The sequence below is a fragment of the Magallana gigas genome, chromosome 6, assembly GCF_963853765.1.
Source record: "Magallana gigas chromosome 6, xbMagGiga1.1, whole genome shotgun sequence".
Lineage (NCBI taxonomy): Eukaryota > Metazoa > Mollusca > Bivalvia > Ostreida > Ostreidae > Magallana > Magallana gigas.
The window spans coordinates 54,689,000-54,709,932 of record NC_088858.1 but is presented as its reverse complement, the minus strand read 5'-3'; the positions used below and the strand labels follow the sequence as shown (position 1 = coordinate 54,709,932).

Genomic DNA, 20,933 nt, shown 5'->3' with positions numbered 1-20,933 from the left:
CAGTGACCATGATTAAAATGTAGATCAAGGAGGAAGGTCATATCGGACCACGCAAAGATCCTTTATTCAGAGCATATATACTTTCCACTTAGCCCTGTTTGGCTCGTATTTCTTATATACAGAGCTTTTCAGTAAAGGGTGTGTAATGACTTTGAACCAATTTTTAAGGTCAAATGTGAAGGTTATAGCAGAATAATATGGACAATCCTTGTCGGCAGCATGTCTTTTCTCCCTTTGCTACAGTCTGACTCATACTTTACCCACATGGTGTCTTTGATTAAAAGGTATGCAGGGGCCTTGAATGATGTGTCAAGGTCATATTGGATCACACAAGAATCCTTTTTTAAGAGCATATTATGCTCTCCACTTAGCCCTATTTGGTTAATACTTTACTGACACAGCTTTTTGGTCAATGGCATACAGTGACTTTAAACCAAGTCAATGTAAAGGTCATAGGGGATCTCTTTATAATCAGTTTTAGACCGTAGATAATTTCCCATTTGCTTGATCTTGCTCAGATTGAACAAAAATGCCTGTATGTAATGGGTAATGAAAGGGAAATTGAATTACAAGTTCTATGCAAGCTGGACAATTTTTAAGTGATAGGTCGAGGTCAAAGCAAAATTCTCTGATATTCTTTTCATCCTGGTCACCATCTCAATTCTCAATGTTGTCTAGTTTCAGAATATATCTACAGTACCGATCAGACCCAACCTAACACCAGAGTAAACCCCAACTAAACCCCGGGTTTACTTTCTGGGTTTAATTTGGGTTTACTTTTTGAAAATTTGGGTCCACTCGGGGTTTACTTTAGTTTTACTCGAGGTTTACTTTGGGTTTACTCGAAAATTGCTTTTGGAGTCAACTATACGCACTGAAGTATGAAGCAGACCTGTATTTTATCTTATCATCCTACTGCCTGTAATTCCTGTCCCTTGTATATTCCGAATACACATGTAGCGTCTGCTTTCGGGGTATTCTTCTGATCGGGGTTTACTCTCTGTTTCCAATCTGGGTTTACTTGGGGTTTACTCTGGGTTTACTCTGGTTCCACTCTAGTAAACCCAGAAAGTGAACCCGGGGTTTAGTTGGGATTTACTTTCTGTTAGGTTGGGTCTGATCGGTACTGTATTTTGTTTCAGGTCACCATAGAGCTGATTAAGCTGTTGGACAAATTACCCCTGGAGGTGTATAAGAATGCCTTCCTCAACCTTGCTCTTCCAGTAATTGTACTGTCTGAGCCAGGACAGGTGGAGAAAACTGTGATAAAGTAACTATGTTACACTGCTAGAATGATGTATACCTTTTCATTAAGGAAAGTTATACATGTAATCTATTTTTTAAATGTTTTACTGTATATTTATCAGATTCCAACAAGAATTGAATGTAAATTTGAAATATCTTGGGCCACAAAAAGTGATTAAGAATTGAAAAAAAATGTCTATTGCAGACCAGTATATGCTTATGATCTGGTTTTTAAAAATTGCACTTGAGGCAAAGAATGAAATGTCTTTATTATTACAATGTACTTAATTATTTGCTTGTCTCTGGTTTGTGTTTTTATAACAGTTCACTATGAATCTTATTTAAAATAATCCTTCAATGAAAAACATTATTTTTCATAAAACGCAACAAATTCTGTTGAATTTCAGAGAGGGACTGACAACAACCATGTGGGACCGGTGGGAGGTTCACGGAACAGCCGATTTTACACTCCAGCAATTCCTTCAATACTTTAAGGTAGCTAATATCTCTTGAAGGGATGGAGAATGAGAATTTTTTCAAAGACAGTAAATCTCAAAAAAGTAGTTTTGTAATAAATCAAAGGTTTTGATGATAATTGATTTATTGATAATAGATCGTTATTTTTTCAACCCCCAGGATAAATACGGGTTAGAGGTTACCATGGTCAGTCACGGAGTGAAGATGGTGTATGTACCGTTTATGCCAGGCCACAAAAAACGTCTGCCACAACAGTGAGTATAGAACAAGTACTATACATGTAGATTCCTTAGTTTACAGGAGTACCTAATTCAATTATTCAGCTGTGTTGTATTAAATCATGAGAATTATAACATCGCAATTACCAACATTTGTTATACATTTACAATAGTAATCACTAATGATGCCTTTCTGTTGTAGAATGGTGAAGTTGTTAAAACCTTCTTCAGGACAGCTGTATATGGACCTGATCATTAATTTAGAAGGAAATGAGGACGACGACATTGCCTGTCCGCCCGTTCGGTATTACTTCAGGGTTTAACGACGGCTGATTATAGGACCATCTTCTAGTGCTATTACAGGACTTCTTTATTTATATATGGTTTTATAAACTGGATGATAATATATATGTTATTCATATGTTTTGTTTGTGAAAAAAATGTTAGCTGTGAATGAAATACATGTATATCTGTATTCAGGAGAGAGAGAGAGAGAGAGAGAGAGAGACAGAGACAGAGAGAGAGAGAACTGTATGTATATAGGAAGAATAGATGTACATTTATCTTGATAATTGATGAGGTTTTCATATTTTGTTTACCTACATTTCCGTCTGTTATACACATATATAATTTACAATAATTAACCGGGTTTTCCGAAGGAAAAATCCGGTTATTAAAATGGTGAAAATGGCGGGCGGGCGGCTGCCAAAAGGGTACCCTCATTGTACGGATAACTCCTCCTACAGTTTTCAAGATAGGATGTTGTTGTTTTGCAGATCAATTGTACATATATCAGAGATGTGCATATTGCTAGGATTTTGATTTCCGATAATTTATGAAAAAAATACTAGCTTTTGAACTTAGTCATTTTTTGGCAAAATATTGCATATAGGGTACCCTCATTGTACGGATAACTCCTCCTACAGTTTTCAAGATAGGATGTTGTTGTTTTGCAGATCAATTGTACCTATATCAGAGGTGTGCATATTGCTAGGATTTTGATTTCTGATAATTTATGAAAAAAATACTAGCTTTTGAACTTAGTCATTTTTTGGCAAAATATTGCATATAGGGTACCCTCATTGTACGGATAACTCCTCCTACAGATTTCAAGATAGGAAGTTGTTCTTTTGCAGATTAATTGTACATATATCAGAGATGTGCATATTGCTAGGATTTTGATTTCTGATAATTTATGAAAAAAATACCAGCTTTTGAATTTAGTCACTTTTTGGCAAAATATTGCATATAGGGTACCCTCATTATACGGATAACTCTTCCTAAAGTTTTCAAGATAGGAAGTAATTGTTTTGCAGATCAATTGTACATATATCAGAGGTGTGCATATTGCTAGGATTTTGATTTCCGATAATTTATGAAAAAAATACTAGCATTTGAACTTAGTCACTTTTGGCAAAATATTGCATATAGGGTACCCTCATTGTATGTATAACTCCTCCTACAGATTTCAAGATAGGAAGTTGTTCTTTTGCAGATCAATTGTACATAGGGTATATCAGAGGTGTGCATATTGCTAGGATTTTGATTTCTGATAATTTATGAAAAAAATACCAGCTTTTGAACTTAGTCACTTTTTAGCAAAATATTGCATATAGGGGTGCACCATTTCACTGGATATGGGTTGACATGGATTATGGATAAAGTTCACATAAAAGAAAACCACATTGACAGCTTTTCACTTGTTGTCAGTGTATTGAAATGCTAAGTTTGATGTGTGATTGATTCTAGTCTTAATCGATGTTACTTCTCGGTTTTGACTTTTTTAATTTTATTCAGGCATATAAAAGGAATTTTGATATAGACATTAAGCGTAACTTAATGTGATTCCTTGCACTGTGCTACTTGTTTACAAGTTTTGGAGAACTGCCTGTCCTCACATCAAAGAATAAGTAATGGAGACAGCAATCACCCCCTGTTCTATATTACTCCAGAAGTCTGATTCAGAAACCATTTCAAACCGTAATGATTATGTTTTAAATATGAGTGATACATTTTATTATTGCTATGATATCTTTAGTTACTTAAATGTAGATCAAGTTTTGTCATTTATTGTTGAACTGCATTACTACACATTCATTGATCGGTATTTTTAATGAAAACGATCTTATAACAAAAAAAGGAATATACTGATTTTAGAAGCGGAGTATTAATGATACGAGTTAAAATTATATTGATATTTCATATTGGCTTTTTATATTTAGCATTTATTCAGAAACATTTATCATAGTAATAGTTTTATGGAGAACATAAACATTGTAAGTAAATGAATTTCCTCTTTTTTTAAAATCCGCGTTGGGGTTTGTTATTGTTTTCTGCAATAAAATTAATTTTGTTTTAATGTCATTAACTAATAACAAAAAAAATTTGAAACTTGAAGATGGAAGAAACAAACATAATTTGCACCTGGTATCTGCAAGGCCTGGGAGCATTAATATCCAATGGCCATTCAGGGAAATAAAAAAATAGTTGAGTTCTGAAATTAATAAGTATTCAAAAACATAGCATTTAACACACATATGCAGTTAATAAGATAGTTTTAGATCATGTACATAAACTTGCAATGCATGTAGAGATATCGCATACATTTTCCTTGATAGTTTCAATAAAATACAATGAACAGCAACTGTACTGCAGTAGGTAAAGTAAAAGATCTATTACAAATTATTTCAAACATTCCTTTAATGACTAATGATTCATTTGTCGGTCAATGGTAAATGTCTCTTATTACCCCCCCCCCCCCCCCACCCTCCTCCCCTTCTCCCCTATTTGATGGAAATATATCTGTTGTAACTACCTAAATTTAATATACTATTTATATTCTGTCACCTTAAAAACAACAGCCTGGTTATTTTAGAACAATAGAATACGTATATACTGTTAATTGTATAAACTTGACCAGTTTAAACTCATGTGTCTTATTTTCACCTAGATAAGTACAATATCAAGACACCTAATAATTGTACAATATTGAATGCCGTTTTTCACTGTCACTGTTATACAGTTTTACTTAAGAAATAAACAACGTTATTTAGTGAACATGGCGTTATGAATAGCAACTCCTCTGCTGGCATATTCCATGATGCGCGTTAGTCATGTTCACTAAATAATCGTTGTTTATTACTTATATATGCATTTTACCACTCGCAAATACAGGTACTGTACCAGTTATCGGCTAAACTGAGAGTCCGGGTTTATAGCACGTGACTATCCGAGATTGTTTAATTCAGTCGTCTGTTTCGAATAAAAAAAGTAAGTTTGCTTGAAAACTTTCTTGAATATGATTTAATTAACCATGAGCTTTAACGATCATTGTTTACCGCTGGTTTACATCTTTGCACTTTCAGCAGTGGGGGAAGTGACGTAATAGGTTAAAACTAGAATATGACATCTTTGTGATATATTATTATATACCTTCTTTGATTTGCCATAATATCAATACATATCACATGTAGAAACAAAAGGAATCCATTAAACTCTGAGACATTCATGGCGCAGTTGAACGCCGGATTGCACAACATTGTGTATTTGAACATTCTACGATTTTGTGTTTTACCGTATGATAACAAACGAACAATTGTATGAGTTTTGTTTATGTATCATTTAACCCCTACTACCTTAAGTCTGACCCAAAAAGGGACATAACTCAAATTACATTATGCAGAGTATGAAATCAACGTGAACTGGGATTTTACTATGTTATTATCGCAAAGCCGATAACTGGTACAGTATATCGTAAAACATGGCAATTTCGGGGCGTGCTAAAAAGTAAAAAAACAAGATGTTTTAATTTCTTAAAAATGAGGTACAATATAAGAGATGGACAAATAAGGAAATCATCATTTAAATATGTCAAATGTTATCCAAATATATCAAGAAACAAGGAAATACGAAAAAAAACCGTTAAAGTTTGGCAGATAACTGGTACAATGCCAGTACCCTGCATTAGCCTTGACCTTGACATATAGCTATTGTATCAGAAATAAACGTTCAGACTATAATGAATTTTTTTAATTCACATAGATTTGTTAACAAAATCAATGCTTTAAAATGTTAATAATTTAATTTGGTTGTAGCGCGCTTTCTGATTAGCTAAAAAAACAAAACGCATGGCGTTACGTTTGAATTTTGCAAAATTTTACTTCCTTTTGAAGGTCAATTGACCGTTTTTATCTACAGCGAAGAGTAAAACAATGAATTATTAGCAATGAATTAAATATTTATTTGTTTTATTTGATATAAAATGGTTTAAAACAGTTTACGCTTTTTCATAAACCGCTTGTTTGGTTTTCTGGTCAGTGATTTTTTTATAGCCAGCATAGGACCGAAATTAGGCCCATTCTAATTACAACTATTAAAGTTTTTTTTTCTCAAATTAAATCTGCACTTTGCCCCCATAATATTGATGCCAAAAATGTTAATTTCGTTGATTTTTTCCAATTCAAAAGCCAAAGTTCCATTTTTAAAAGTAGAAAAACATCACCAGTGTGAACATAAACTAGGAGAAGCCATACACAAAATTACGGAGAATTTGGTCCAATTTACTGAGCAGAAATAAATCTGATTGAATCATTGTGCAGCTAGTCAAATTTTCTCTTTGCACATGCCTGTACCAATGATGTGATAATTAGATCTTACACTTCAGACTATCCAAAAACTGAATTTTTTTTAAAATTTCAGTCGACAGCGCTATGTCTTAGGTGACTCTCACTCACGCAGCAATGAAACAAATGGCAAACTCTGCCATCCTTATCTACGGCATTGGAGGTTTAGGAATTGAAATTGGTAGATAAAAATAACAGAGATGTACTTGTAGGTTTAAGGCTTTGTCGGTTTACATGTGTTCTCACTTGTCAGTTTACTAATGACCCCAAGATAAGAAAGGTTTTATATGATTATCAAATATCATAATTATGATCATAGAATCTCAGCATAAAAAATGACATTGAGAATGGTTTATCTTTACAATTCTAAGCAATATTAAAGTTGTAATCTAGAGTTTTATAGACCAAAGTGGAGATCAATGGAATGGTTAAAAATCAAATGTGGTATGTATTTGACCCTCATTTCTTTGACTTCTTTTGTTTCTTTTCAGCCAAAAACATTGCCTTAGCTGGAGTAAAGGTGGGTTTTTGCATGAATAGAATAGTTTTCCACAGAGAAGAATTTCAGTTGATATTTTAATGACTTTGATGCCGATGAAATAAGGATGTATGTAATACTGATTTTAATCTGCAAGGAACTGTCAGTATTCAGTGATATCCAAAACCAGTTTACACATATAAATTCAAATGATTTGTTGGCACTGACCTTGACCTTGGATCTTGTAGAATCTGACCATCCAGGACTGTAAACTGGCTGAGATTTAGGACCTTAAGAGAAGAAGATGTCGACAAAAACAGGTCAGCGTTCATATCAACATTGACAAAAATCAGTGTTTGTTATATAGCAACACATTTACACAAGTTCAATGGATAGGACATTGTTTAGTTTATGGATTGGTTTCATTTCACATATCAACTACAGCATACCAGATAATTTTAGATCTCCTTTGAAGGTGCTAAATATATCGCATACAACCATCTCGTTAACTTATATAAGTATTGTTTGTTTCTCTGCACAACTGTTCAATACGGAAGCCCGTTGGTGCCACGTAGGAAAAATATTTTATCTGGCGGCCGCCACATAATTATCTCGCGGCCGCCAGATAAAACCTGGCTTCCTGATGCGCGCGCATGTTTTAATGGGAGCTTTTTAGGGAGTTGTGGATACACTCTAATTTATTAGTTTTATTAATTATTTCTGAAACTTGACATTAAATATCAATTGCAGAGCTTAGGATTTTGAAAAACTGGTTGAGTTGAATGTATAGAAGACTTTGTTGTTAGAATCTAGAATGAATTTTATATTACTTTGTGCCCTGTATTTTACATGTATGTTGTAAAACATGGTATTTTAGAGTTAATTCTGAACTTTTAAAACTGAACTAAACACCCGTTCAGGAAATCTTAACATTAAAAAACCTTAACTTGAGAGGAATTTTATGTAAACATGTATAAGTAAAGGAACGCACTGCCTTCTATGTTTTAATTTTCGTATAAGAAATTACCAACGCAGATTAAAGTCAGCTTTATTGACCACGACAGCTAGTACAGGCAATATTATCACGAGAGCAGATCCATCTATGACTTTATAAGGATAAACTAGGATAAGTGTGTACTAGCATTCATGGCCATAAAAATGAAACTATTTAACTGACTGTGTTGTTAAACTCTTATTCCAAATCACACGAAAGGCAGTACAATAAAAAGACCGTGATCGGCCACAGTCTCTCTGGGTAAATCAAAGTACTGAGAGTACTGAAAGGCGGGGGTCTTGAAAGTTTGAATTTGTAATTGTTCACGTTTTCCTCCATTATGTTCCAAAATTTATGAGTTTGAATTAGTTGTTTCAATCTACATGTAGTATGCTAAAGTTCAAATTTATTTCAGTTTTATGCAGAAAGCTGTGTTTGGCTGTAGATAAAAGTACAAATCTGAATTATCCTCTCTTTGTCTAGGTGTGTAGAGGATTCAAGTTATCTTGTATCTCTTGCTAAAGGACTCAACACAGAACTCACCAACAAGGTATTCTACATGTAAAACATATTAATTAAGAACTTTTCGATCTAATTAATATAAATTAGCCCATCCATTACCTTGTAAGAATTGAGTATTAAAGTTACTTTTTGGCGATTTTAGATGTGTTAAATACTGTAAACCAACTTTTATCCGCAGTGACTTTATTTCCCGATTTACTGGAGATAAACTGGTTTACAATGACTAATTTTTGCTACCAAGCCTTATCCAAATCCATTTTGTGATAAGAATCAATCGTCGAGGGCTGATTCGCAGCGAGAAATATTCGCAACAACAATGCTTTCATTAACTGCACAACAATTTTTTTTGCAGTGAAAAGAAGTTGGTTTACAGTTATGTGCAATAACAGACAAAACTTCTAAGTGTAGACTTTTTTTTATTGGAAAGTGTCAGCCAAAATAGTAACAACAAGATCATTTGTAAAATAACCAGATAAACAAAATTATATTTTAACCAAAATATATACTCATGAGAGTTTTCTTATAGGTTGATTTTCATTATGATGATGTTAATATTTAGGTAACAACAATAGACGAGGATCTCCTCAATGTTCTGTCATACACAAATACCGGATGTCTGTCACCGCTGTGTGCGGCTCTGGGGGATTCGTGGCACAGGAAGGAATCAAGGCAGTGACAGGCAAATTTACACCACTCAAACAGTGGGTAAGTACATTTTATATACAAGAGAACAGTAGCAGACAAAATTACACCAACACACACATATGGTTTTTCATTAACGTTTTAGAGAAAAAAAATTAAATTTAATTTTTACATAACATAGTTTTTGACGTACATATGTTGAGTTGAAGACCAAAACAGTGTTCAGGAGCCTCGAAAGTACCATTTAAAACATGGTATTAAAAGACCAACAGAGTAACTTCTCTTTTTCATAAGAAAACAAATTGTGATTCATAGCTATGTAGAAAATGACAGGGCTGAAATTTATAGGACCCTGATCTAACCAGTTATCAATTGACCGAAACCTTCCGCAACCTAAGAAAGATAATGGACTGCACAAGGTATTAATCACAAAGATTTTCAACATCGCTACCTTCACATCCTGCATGAATGAACGCGGGTTATGTAATTTTTTTTTCTGCAATAGCCCACAGATCACCAAAGAAAACATTTTATTGTTTAAGTATATGCATGACTGAGTAACGAAAGGCAAAATGTGCAATTATTTTTTGTTTGGAACACTTGAAATTATGATGGAATTTTAACATTAAAATGAGAATAAGTGTGTTCACGGTGTGACCATTGGGGCAAGTACAGCAGGAACTACACATCCAACATGCATCATCAACTACATCCCATGGACTTGCCCCACTCTAAACAACATCACTTCCTTTCAGATACTTTACCCCCCCCCCCCCCCCCCCCCCCCATACCCAAAGTTAGTAACTCTAATCTGTACTTAAAGTTGTTCAACCTATAACCGTATTTTTTTTTTCACCTGTTACAATTTTTTTACTTTTTCATTTTTTACAACATTACAGCTACACTTGTGGGAAAATTGCCTCTTCATGGTATATTATTGTACAAAACTGACATAGTGTCTCATTAAAGATATAAGCTAGCCTTCACGGAGTAATAATTGTAATTTTATTTATTTTACAGCTGTACTTGGATTGAAGAGATGTAATAAACAAAGAAGAGGCAGCCACACCAGACATGTTTACACCAAGGTAAGTGAAACAATAGCTAGGTTATCCTCAAAATAAAACAAAGGTGTCGTGTTCATATCCATTGTAGTGATCTCACCATCATCAGTACACACATGTGACCTAACTACTGTGCGAGATATTAATGACATTGTTAACAGGCACTTTGCAGAATGTTTAAGCTTCTCAAAAGAACTTGTATTTCTTTGTAAAATTTTATAGCTGTATGATCCTATTAAAAACTTTCATGTAAATATCTGGTACATATACACATGGATTTAATTTTTTTTTTTTAACTGAACTTAAAATTATAACTCATTGATTCTCTGTGTGGAAGCAGTTTGTATTGCATTGGATGGTTCTTGTCTGAGTGACTGTTGGTATGAATATAGAGCAGCCTGGAGGTTCCCTGCCATCTGCTGACAGATCCCCAGGATCTCCCAGGAGATGTCTCTGTCTTCATAACATATATACAGTCCCTGATCATGGTGGACTAGTACCTGTAGATCATCTAGAGCTGTTTTTGCTCTCATTGTGTCAACATGTCTAGAGCTCAAAAACTCTAACATGTGTAACAGTACATGGGGAGGAATAGACAATATAGAGGTTGTGTATTGTGTACCAGATTGTTGTTCTGGTAGCAGTTCATTGAAATAACATTTTTCTTTGTCAAGGTTGATATTCCATGCTACAGCCTGTCTCATCTTTGTAGACCAGGACTGTCCCCCTAAAGCCTCAGTATACCTCTCTCTGTCTACATGTAGATTATATATCAAATATGGCTGTACTAACTTGACCTTTGTCATCTCTATAACAGATAAAGCTTCCCTGTATCTGAGTGTCTTGTAATAATACATGGCAATGTACAACATGTCAGAAACAAACCCAAACTTGGCTGCTAATTTCAGCATGTGACAGGACATTTTGTCTACAATATACATCTGTTTGTTGACACCTGTGTTAGTGTACATGTTGTGTAATATAAAAGCAGTGCACTGAAGGATGGTGGTTGTATATTTCTGTAAATTTACAACTTGATATTGTGACAGGGGAGAACCTATCAACTGTTCTACTGTGTGTAGGTACTTCATACAGCACTGTAGGTCTGATGGGTTTGGTGATTCATTACTATATATCTCACTAAATAGTTCTACATCAAACTCAACCTCAGAGATCAGAGTGTGTTCATCAGTACACACCGTGAGTCTGGGATTACAGAGGACATCAATGATAGAGGACCTAATGGAGGGACTGTGTAGCAGCAATGCTATACCCTTCTCATACAACCCATACAGTCGGCTGAATAAACTTGTTTGTGCTTGGCCATGGATTTTACTCAGAAACATGTTGTTTTCTGGAATGAAAAAGTTTGGACTAATTCCTTCATACACCCATTTAAGGAGAAGTTTGAAGCAGACCCAGAAACCGGCCAGAAGATTTTGTGGACACCAGAGAGGTAGTGTGTTTTGTTGAATGGCCCAAAAAACAGCTGTTTTCATGTGGTAGGAACACAGTAGTTTATCTTCATCTCCTAATTCATTGTTAATTATTTCCTTTAAGAACAATTTTAACAAACCATAAGTTAAGAACTGTGTATGATTCATTGAGTATACAAGTTTGTATTCTGCCTGAGAGAAAGAAATTCTCCATTCGTTGTCTTCATGATTTCCCAGTTTGTGTCCTATTGCTACAAAGTGACATCCATTTCTTACAATGTCGTTGACAACATGAGGTGGGGGCCATGAGTGACACCTGTCTATCCATGAGGCGGCAGAGGGGGGCCAAAAATCACTGACAAAACAATGAGCATTATCGTATTCTAATGAACCTTTTGTTCCACTGCTACATGGTCCATGTATTGTTTCATCAGGACTTCTTTTTGTATGAATTATCTCTCTGAATTTTGAACTTGATATATAGAGTCCCCCATTCATTCTCATACACGTTGACAACACTGCCCGGCTAGCTCTTTCCAATGGTAACCAAAGTAACGTAAATCCTGCTGGACTCTCAGAACTGTCACAGAGAATCAGTGTCTGTCTGTGTATGTTGTAGTACTCAGACTGAGAGAAGTCCCAAATCACTCGAAAGAAAGTTGGCCAGAACATAACGTCTATGTCTGAATCAAGAAATCTGAATCCTTCCCTGTCACTTCCACTCCACATTGTTCTCACCCGATAATTATATTGATTGATCAACAGCTCCAAGATATCCACTATATCTCTCCTGGAGGCCACCTGTTGTGGGGTCCCTATCTTGTGACACATCCCCACATACACTGACTCTGACATTTTCTGAATTGAAAAATGTATGAAGTCAAGTCAATCTTGAATGTATCAATATCTAGAGTGATTTTTGTTACAACTGAACACAGTAAAGAAACAATTAAAATTGAACATAACAAAATAATTTACTTACATCTATGAGTTTATATTGGAGTCCATTTCATAAAGAAAACTCTAAGGTGCTAAAAAAAGAAAAAGGAATTCCAAGCTTTTCTTGTTTCATTTTGAATTATTCTGATAGAAGTTGTAAGAGTATGAAAATTGTTGATTTATGAATAAATAAAGTTATTGTAAATAAAAAAACATCTAAACCAGTATACCCATAGTAAATTTAGATCCACCCTTTTTTAATTCATACACCTGAACATATATATCCTAAGGGCAGCTAGTGGTTGATCCTGAGTTGGCCAGTTGCTATTTGTGAACTTAGTGTTTTTTGGTTGTTTGTGTCAGGTTGAATTTGGTTGTTTTGTATGTATTGTTTTACGTGTTTTACCTTCAAAGTTTGACAATCTTTGTCTGCACATTGACCAGGGCAGACATATGTTTATTTGTTATATTCAGTAGTATATTCTCACTATATAACTCTATTTAGATGAATAGTCAATAATTGTAATATTAGCTCGTCCGAAAAATATTGACCGTTCAATATTTTCTTGATATTGACCAGCTAGGAATAATATCTAGAGAACATTCCCTCTATTTCAAATAATCGCCTCTGATTTGTTGATTTGTAAACGATGACGTAAATTACTCTTTGCGACTCCAAAACAAAGTGACGTCATAATAGACAGTCAGTCAAGGCAAGTAAACAACGGACGCGCAATGCGACGGTTTGCTATCATAAAGGATATAAGGATCTGCAAATTACTGTGAAGTAAAATCAAGTAGAACATCTGTGTGTTAATTCTTTCGGTCGGCGGAATATCACCAGTGACCGTTTGATGCTGAGGATATTTTGAAAATGAACTTTGCACAAAATTGAACTCGTGAATTCTTTGTTGAGCTGAGAAAAATACGGCGATCTGTTTTCAATTACTTTCTTAAATTTTGGTTTGTTTCTTCATATAACAAAACAGATGTTGACTGTGTTTTCGGGCAACATTGATTATATTAGCCCCCTTGGGACGAAAATATTGCCCCCCGCTTCGCGTCTGGCAATATTTTGTCCCTCGGGGGCTAATATAATCAATGTTGCCCTCAACCCCAGTCAATATTTGTATAATATTGACTTACAATTGAAATGCGGACCAGAACTTGTTATTTTCTGGGTCAGATGTCAATTTCATATATTATCTCGCCAAGCATTCAGTGTCATGATCTTATTCCCATAGAATGGTGAGATAGTGTTTTTGAATATTTTTATCTGAGTTATAATTATTTTTATGACTTATATTGGGAGAAATGCAATACATGAACATGTATATTTTAAGAGTTATCTCCTGCTAAAATAACTTAATATTATTGTTTTATGATATTTCTGGGTTTATGTGAATAAAGTCACTGTGTCCCAAATAAATTTATCATAACGAACCTTATATACAGACATCTTTGATATTGTTCTGTAAAGACTGTAACATAGATATTCAAGGCTCTTGGTAAAATCCAGGTCCAATATTTGTTTTCTCCTTTATTTGTATATCTATTAGACTAGTTATTACTAAAAGATATAAGCAGCAATTAAACTCTTATCTCATTTGTCTGAAGTGAATTCACATTGAGAAAATAAGTATTTCCAAAAACCTCTTCTGTTGTTGGCTTGTTAACTAGACGCTCACAGAATTAAGTCTCTATCTACTGTAGGTTCTAACAACATTAATTTGATATGCTTTCAGACATGACGGATATGATGCTCAAAGAATCTGTTTGGGACAGAGGAAATGTGAAGAGTTGGCCAAGCTGAGACTTTTCATGGTAAAATTTCCTGGTTACAAAAACTATAATCAGTTTGAACTGTTTATTTTTATCTCTTTAATTGTAGTTCTCATAACATTGAGCACATAACAAATACAAAGGTTGTTTGGAAATTTTTGAGACATCACAAATATTTCCCTTTCTTGGTGATAAGTAATATTACAAATTAATAATTTGTTTACAACGGTATACAAACAAATTGATCAATGGTTGGGGTACTTGTCGCAGCCCCAAACTTGGGCTTGAAAAAATTTAAACATCTACATTTTAAGTGTTGGTAGACCTACAATTAATGATAAAAGAAATTGGATTATACATGTTCATTTTGCTATTTATTGTACTTAACTTTTGTGCAAGTTTCACTTGTATTCGATTTGAAATACAGAGATAGTTAAAAAAACGTACCGAGAATAGAAATCTGAATACGACGGTTTATTGAATTTTGACATCAAGGTTCAAACTGCTCAGCAAATATAAATAAAATTTGTGGGAATCTTGCGAGAAGACCTTGTCTTGCCAAAAAATTGCTTAAACAAAAACTATACGATGATTAGGGGTCAAAAGCTTCAGTTAATTGGGGTTTATTTATTGATTGCTTTACTAAAATTAAAACAAAGGGGCTAAATATCACGTATTTTTTTTACACACAAACTGAATTCAACAGGTCTAATAAATGTACAGAATGAGTGTAAGAGATATTTCACAGTAAAAAAATCAATGATGGAAGGAATATGTAACTGTTGCAATTTTGAAATAAAAAGAACGTTTGTTGGCTTACTAAGAATGAATGAATGATGTCATAAACTTCAGAATTTTCCTGTTGATAAAAGGTATCCTGGTTTACTTTCAGGTGAAATTTGAACGATTTATCTTTTTTCCCTCAGTGAGTGAGAGTAAAAGTCTCAATAATTCCTGAACAACCCTCGTAATTATAATCAACAATTTACACTCTATGTATGAGTAGAGGAATAAACAAATTGGTATATAATTAAACAATAAAATTCTTTCTTTGCCAACTCATGCGGAATATAAAGGTAGCGACAGTGCAGAAAATATACATAACCTCAATAATGTTCAAGAACTCGGAACCTCCTACTTTGTCAGAGTAGTTTGCATGAGCTTTTTAAAATATAAACAGATAAAAATCATAGATCAATTAATTTGTATTGATTCATTGATATGCTATCGTTGTATTAATTCATTGAGAATACTATCGTTGTATTGATTCATTGAGAGTACTATCGTTGTACATGTATTGATTCATTGAGAGTACTATCGTTGTATTGATTCATTGAGAGTACTATCGTTGGAATGATTCATTGAGAGTACTATCGTTGTTTTGATTCATTGAGAATACTATCGTTGTATTGATTCATTGAGAATACTATCGTTGTATTGATTCATTGAGAGTACTATCATTGTATTGATTCATTGAGAGTACTATCTTTGTATTGATTCATTGAGAGTACTATCGTTGTATTGATTCATTGAGAGTACTATCGTTGTATTGATTCATTGAGAATACTATCGTTGGATTGATTCATTGAGAGTACTATCGTTGTATTGATTCATTGAGAGTACTATCATTGTATTGATTCACTGAGAGTACTATCGTTGTATTGTTTCATTGAGAGTACTATCGTTGTATTGATTCATTGAGAATACTATCATTGTATTGATTCAATGAAATTACTATCTTTGTATTGATTCATTGAGAGTACTATCGTTGTATTGAATTATTGAGAGTACTATCGTTGTTTTGATTCATGAAGAGTACTATCGTTGTATTAATTCATTGAGAATATAATCGTTGGATTGATTCATTGAGAAAACTGTCATTTTGTTGTATCATTGAGAGTACTTTCGTTGTATTGATTCATTGAGAGTACCATCATTGTATTGATTCATTGAGAATACTATCATTGTATTGGATCATTGAGAGTACTATCATTGTATTGATTCATTGAGAATACTATTGTTGTATTGATTCATTGAGAGTACTATCGTTGGCTTGATTCATTGAGAAAACTATCATTGTATTGATTCATTGAGAGTACTATCGTTGTTTTGATTCATTGAGAATACTATCGTTGGATTGATTCATTGAGAGTACAATCGTTGTATTAATTCATTGAGAATACTATTGTTGTATTCATTCATTGAGAGTACTATCGTTGTATTGAATCATCGAGAGTACTATCGTTGGATTGATTCATTGAGAGTACTATCGTTGGATTGATTCATTGAGAGTACTATCGTTGTTTTGATTCATTGAGAATACTATCGTTGGATTGATTCATTGAGAGTACTATCGTTGGATTGATTCATTGAGAATACTATCGTTGTATTGATTCATTGAGAATACTATCGTTGGATTGATTCATTGAGAGTACTATCCTTAGATTGATTCATTGAGAGTACTATCGTTGTTTTGATTCATTGAGAGTACTATCGTTGGATTGATTCATTGAGAGTGCTATCGTTGTTTTGATTCATTGAGAATATTATCGTTGGATTGATTCATTGAGAAAACTGTCAATTTGTTGTATCATTGAGAGTACTATCGTTGTATTGATTCATTGAGAGTACTATCATTGTATTGATTCACTGAAAGTACTATCGTTGTATTGATTCATTGAGAGTGCTATCGTTGGATTGATTCATTGAGAGTACTATCGTTGTATTGATTCATTAAGAGTACTATCGTTGGATTGATTCATTGAGAGTACTATCGTTGTATTAATTCATTGAGAATACTATCGTTGTATTCATTCATTGAGAGTACTATCGTTGGATTGATTCATTGAGAGTACTATCGTTGTTTTGATTCATTGAGAATACTATCGTTGGATTGAATCATCGAGAGTACTATCGTTGGATTGATTCGTTGAGAGTACTATTGTATTGATTCATTGAGAATACTATCGTTGGATTGATTCATTGAGAGTACTTTCGTTGTTTTGATTCATTGAGAGTACTATCGTTGTATTGATTCATTGAGAGTACTATCGTTGGATTGATTCATTTAGAGTACTACCATTGTATTGATTCATTGAGAGTACTATCGTTGTATTGATTCACTGAGAGTACTATCGTTGTATTGATTCACTGAGAGTACTATCGTTGTATTGATTCATTGAGAGTACTATCATTGTATTGATTCACTGAGAGTACTATCGTTGGATTGATTCATTGAGAGTACTATCTTTGTATTGATTCACTGAGAGTACTATCGTTGGATTGATTCATTGAGAATACTATCGTTGTATTGATTCATTAAGAGTACTATTGTTTTATTGATTCTTTGAGAATACTATCGTTGGATTGATTTATTGAGTGTACTATCGTTGTATTGATTCTTTGAGATTTTACTATCAGTAGATTTTATTAAGATGTGATTGGCATGTCCCATTTTTACATAAAGCACATTTTTTTTGTGGGAATTGAGGTTATAAAATGTTTCAAGTAGTGAATGAACCATGTTATTATTTTGTAGGTGGGGTGCGGTGCTATTGGGTGTGAAATGTTGAAGAATTACGCTAGGCCAGAAAGACAGAGGATGTGTAAGTATTCTAAAAATAGATCATAAGATATTGATTGCATGACAAAAGTTACATCAGAATTCAGATTTGATAGTTTTAATTGATTTAAAGTCTCTCTCAGTTAAATTGACCAATTCCATTTCACTTTATAGTCACTGTGGTGACCTATTGCAAGTGTTCTCTGTCCAGTGTCCAGTGTGCGTTAACAGTTTAACAGAATCGAATAATGACTTTTAGTATTCTGACGGTAAATAAAAAAGATTGAATGCAAATTTAGAAAGAAAATTTGCAGTGAGTCATGAGGCCTGTGGGCCTTTTTGTCTAAAATTAGACTGAAGAACTTGTGTTTTGTCTGTTAGCATTTGTATACAATGTTGTTTCTTTTTGTGTTGATGTATAATATTTGGTCGTTGTAGATAACCATTACAGACAACGATCTGATTGAAAAATCCAACCTCAATCGTCAGTTTCTGTTCAGACCTTCTGATATACAGGTACACTTTGAAATTACCATGGCAGAAAGTTTAGTTTATTGTTGTTCATCTTTTTATGTCTCAATGCCCTATTTAGTTTGTCTCTTAATGCCCGATAAAAGGAAACATTTTTGAAGGATGAATTCTTTTTTCCTATATTAAAAAACAATATTAACCTGGCCATTATTATTCAGGAATTTAGAGTAAACGTTCCGTCGCTTATTGCAGCTACATTCCCAAGATTACAGTTGAAGATTTTTACCATGTTTACGGAAAGACCAAACCCAGCTTTCAGTTATTTTGAAGTAAAGATCATTTTAATTAAGAGGCCTTTTTTTAGAAATATTTCAGTTATGAAATTAGAAATTTGCCCGCTGAAGCTCCTTATTAAATTCCTTCTTTGGTTGTATCAATATTTACTGTTTTACTATATCAGGGGCATGAGAAGAAATTTTATAGCTTAAGAACCTAGCTACTGAAGAAGTCAGATGTCTTTAAATTTGTTACTTTGTACTAAATTACATATGTAAGTGTTAAGAAATGGAGTGTTTTTCTCTGTTTTAGAAACCCAAAAGTACCACTGCAGCTGTTGCTGTTCTGCAGATAAATCCAGGTAAATATATATCATAATGATTATCATTCAGGTGTGAAAGGTAGAAATAAAACCATATCTACTGGTATGTACATACAAGAAACCCTCTACTAACAATTCAACAAATTAAGTTAAAAGCCGAGACATGATATTCATGATGATATTCAACTCAGGTTTTATCACTAGAAGTAATCACGTTGTTCCTCACTGAACAATGTAATTAACGCTAGAATAAAAATAGACAAGTGTATGGCTTAATAGCAACTATCATTTCGATGGATTTTAAAATGTTACATGTTTTTACTTGTAGAGCTGAATATAGAGGCACAACAACAGAAAGGTACAAGTAAACTTATTACTGTCAGTTTATATCTTAACATAATGCTTTATAATTACATGTATATTCATTAAATAAGTTTATAGACCTAATGTTTATTACTGTCAGTTTACACTGAGTACCTGTATAAACATATGCTTTATGTTATTTAAGTTAGTAGTCCTAACTTATTGTGTTGCCATTATATGAAGCCTACACAGGATCTAGTGAATGTTATAACATTAGGGTTTTCTCCTTTTTTCAAAAAACATTTTCTGTTTCAATTCGTATGAATGTGACAAAATAAAAGAACAAGGCAAAATGATTTGTTGTTTGGTTTTTAGTGTGTCCACAGACAGAAGACAGGTTTTATAACGACGCCTTCTTTGAGAACCAGGATGTTGTGGTGAATGCCCTTGACAATATCGAGGCTCGACGCTATGTGGACAGGTGAATATAAAGCGTATTGGCTGTAACTACATACATTTACCAAACTTAAAGTTATTTGATTTTAAGGGCAACCTTTGTTTTGTTCATTCAAATTTAGAGAAAACATACTCAGCATGTAAATTCAGTGAATAAAAATAATGTGAACCCAGACCAAAATTATACATGTAATACATCTCTTTTCATATCAAATACACAATTGTAAATATATAGCTAATCAGCTTTCATCTATAATGCTTTTAGTAATGATTATTGTCATTTGTCTATTTTGCATTCACATTGTCTGTAAGGCATAATTTAAGGTTTGAATATATAAGGTTTACTTATCCCTTATTAACATACTTACTGGTGTACATGTAGTCGGTGTGTGACCAATCAGAGAGCGTTGTTGGAGAGTGGAACCCTGGGAACTAAAGGTCACGTACAGGTCATCATACCTCATCTCACAGAGTCCTACAGTAGTCAGGTTATCTACGTGTATTAATTTCTAGTTTATCATAAAAATCAATACATTCTCTGATAAAGCATTTCAAACAATGATGCGATTTATAGTTCAGAAATAGCTTTTCCTGGTTTTCCTGGTTTCGTTGAAGAGAATGATCAGGAAATCTGCGACACGTTTTCCAAAAATAAAAAAGTAGAATGCGCAGTAAAAAAGTTATTGTTTTTCCTGGGTTTTTTAATTTAAAAGAATAATTCTCTTCGTTTAAAAAAGTAACAGGAAATCTATGCTTGGTTTAATCAAAAGTTTAAAGAATAGGATGAGCTATAGTTTATAAACAGCTTTTCCTGGTTTTGTTGAACAGAGTGACCCCTACTACACCTTAAGTCATTTCCTGCTAATATTGAACACTGCATACAGTGGGCGCGAGACAAGGTACCAATGAAACACCTATAACCAATATACACCCTGAGTTAAACTAATCTGATACAAATAATGCATCCACTCTAGAATGGCTAATCATGATCAGCTTTTCTGCCTTTCTAAATGATGGAATGACATTTAAATCTTTCTTGTTTCATTTTCCCTGTGAAGATACATTTATTTAATTGATTAACATTCAGCAATCGGGATTCAGGGTAATGTTTTTCTGCATAGACC

The 20,933-nt window shown here is 33.6% G+C and overlaps 2 protein-coding genes and 2 long non-coding RNA genes across 7 annotated transcripts in view; 3 read left to right on the top strand and 1 right to left on the bottom strand.

The window, feature by feature from the left end:
- The window catches only part of LOC105339605 (ubiquitin-like modifier-activating enzyme 6), a 42,399-nt gene extending 38,100 nt beyond the window's left edge, over positions 1–4,299 (top strand). For 2 of the 3 annotated variants that reach the window (XM_066087892.1, XM_066087894.1), the window contains exons 33-36: positions 1,143–1,270; positions 1,653–1,740; positions 1,882–1,976; positions 2,143–4,299. In XM_066087892.1, coding sequence (XP_065943964.1) covers positions 1,143–1,270; positions 1,653–1,740; positions 1,882–1,976; positions 2,143–2,263 — 432 coding nt within the window. In that variant the 3' untranslated portion in view covers positions 2,264–4,299. Of the gene's footprint in view, positions 1–1,142; positions 1,271–1,652; positions 1,741–1,881; positions 1,977–2,142 lie in introns of those variants that run through there. The other variant, XR_010714761.1, reaches the window with a different exon arrangement.
- The window catches only part of LOC105346791 (cyclic GMP-AMP synthase-like receptor 2), a 43,839-nt gene extending 23,406 nt beyond the window's left edge, over positions 1–20,433 (bottom strand). Inside the window, exons 1-3 of one of the 2 annotated variants that reach the window (XM_066087902.1) lie at positions 20,178–20,433; positions 12,681–12,729; positions 9,979–12,556 (exon numbers count right to left, since the gene is read on the bottom strand). In XM_066087902.1, the coding sequence (XP_065943974.1) occupies positions 10,571–12,553 (1,983 nt within the window). In that variant the 5' untranslated portion in view covers positions 12,554–12,556; positions 12,681–12,729; positions 20,178–20,433 and the 3' untranslated portion in view covers positions 9,979–10,570. Of the gene's footprint in view, positions 1–9,978; positions 12,557–12,680; positions 12,730–20,177 lie in introns of those variants that run through there. The other variant, XM_066087901.1, reaches the window with a different exon arrangement.
- The window catches only part of LOC117688758 (uncharacterized), a 34,854-nt gene continuing 20,559 nt past the window's right edge, over positions 6,639–20,933 (top strand). Inside the window, exons 1-2 of the long non-coding RNA XR_010714772.1 lie at positions 6,639–6,743; positions 7,054–7,082. This is a non-coding gene — a long non-coding RNA (uncharacterized lncRNA). The remainder of the gene's footprint in view (positions 6,744–7,053; positions 7,083–20,933) is intronic.
- On the top strand, positions 10,198–19,393 carry LOC136276287 (uncharacterized). The gene is made up of 6 exons (XR_010714771.1): positions 10,198–10,286; positions 14,383–14,461; positions 17,958–18,024; positions 18,420–18,497; positions 19,041–19,089; positions 19,379–19,393. It is a non-coding gene; the product is annotated as an uncharacterized lncRNA (long non-coding RNA).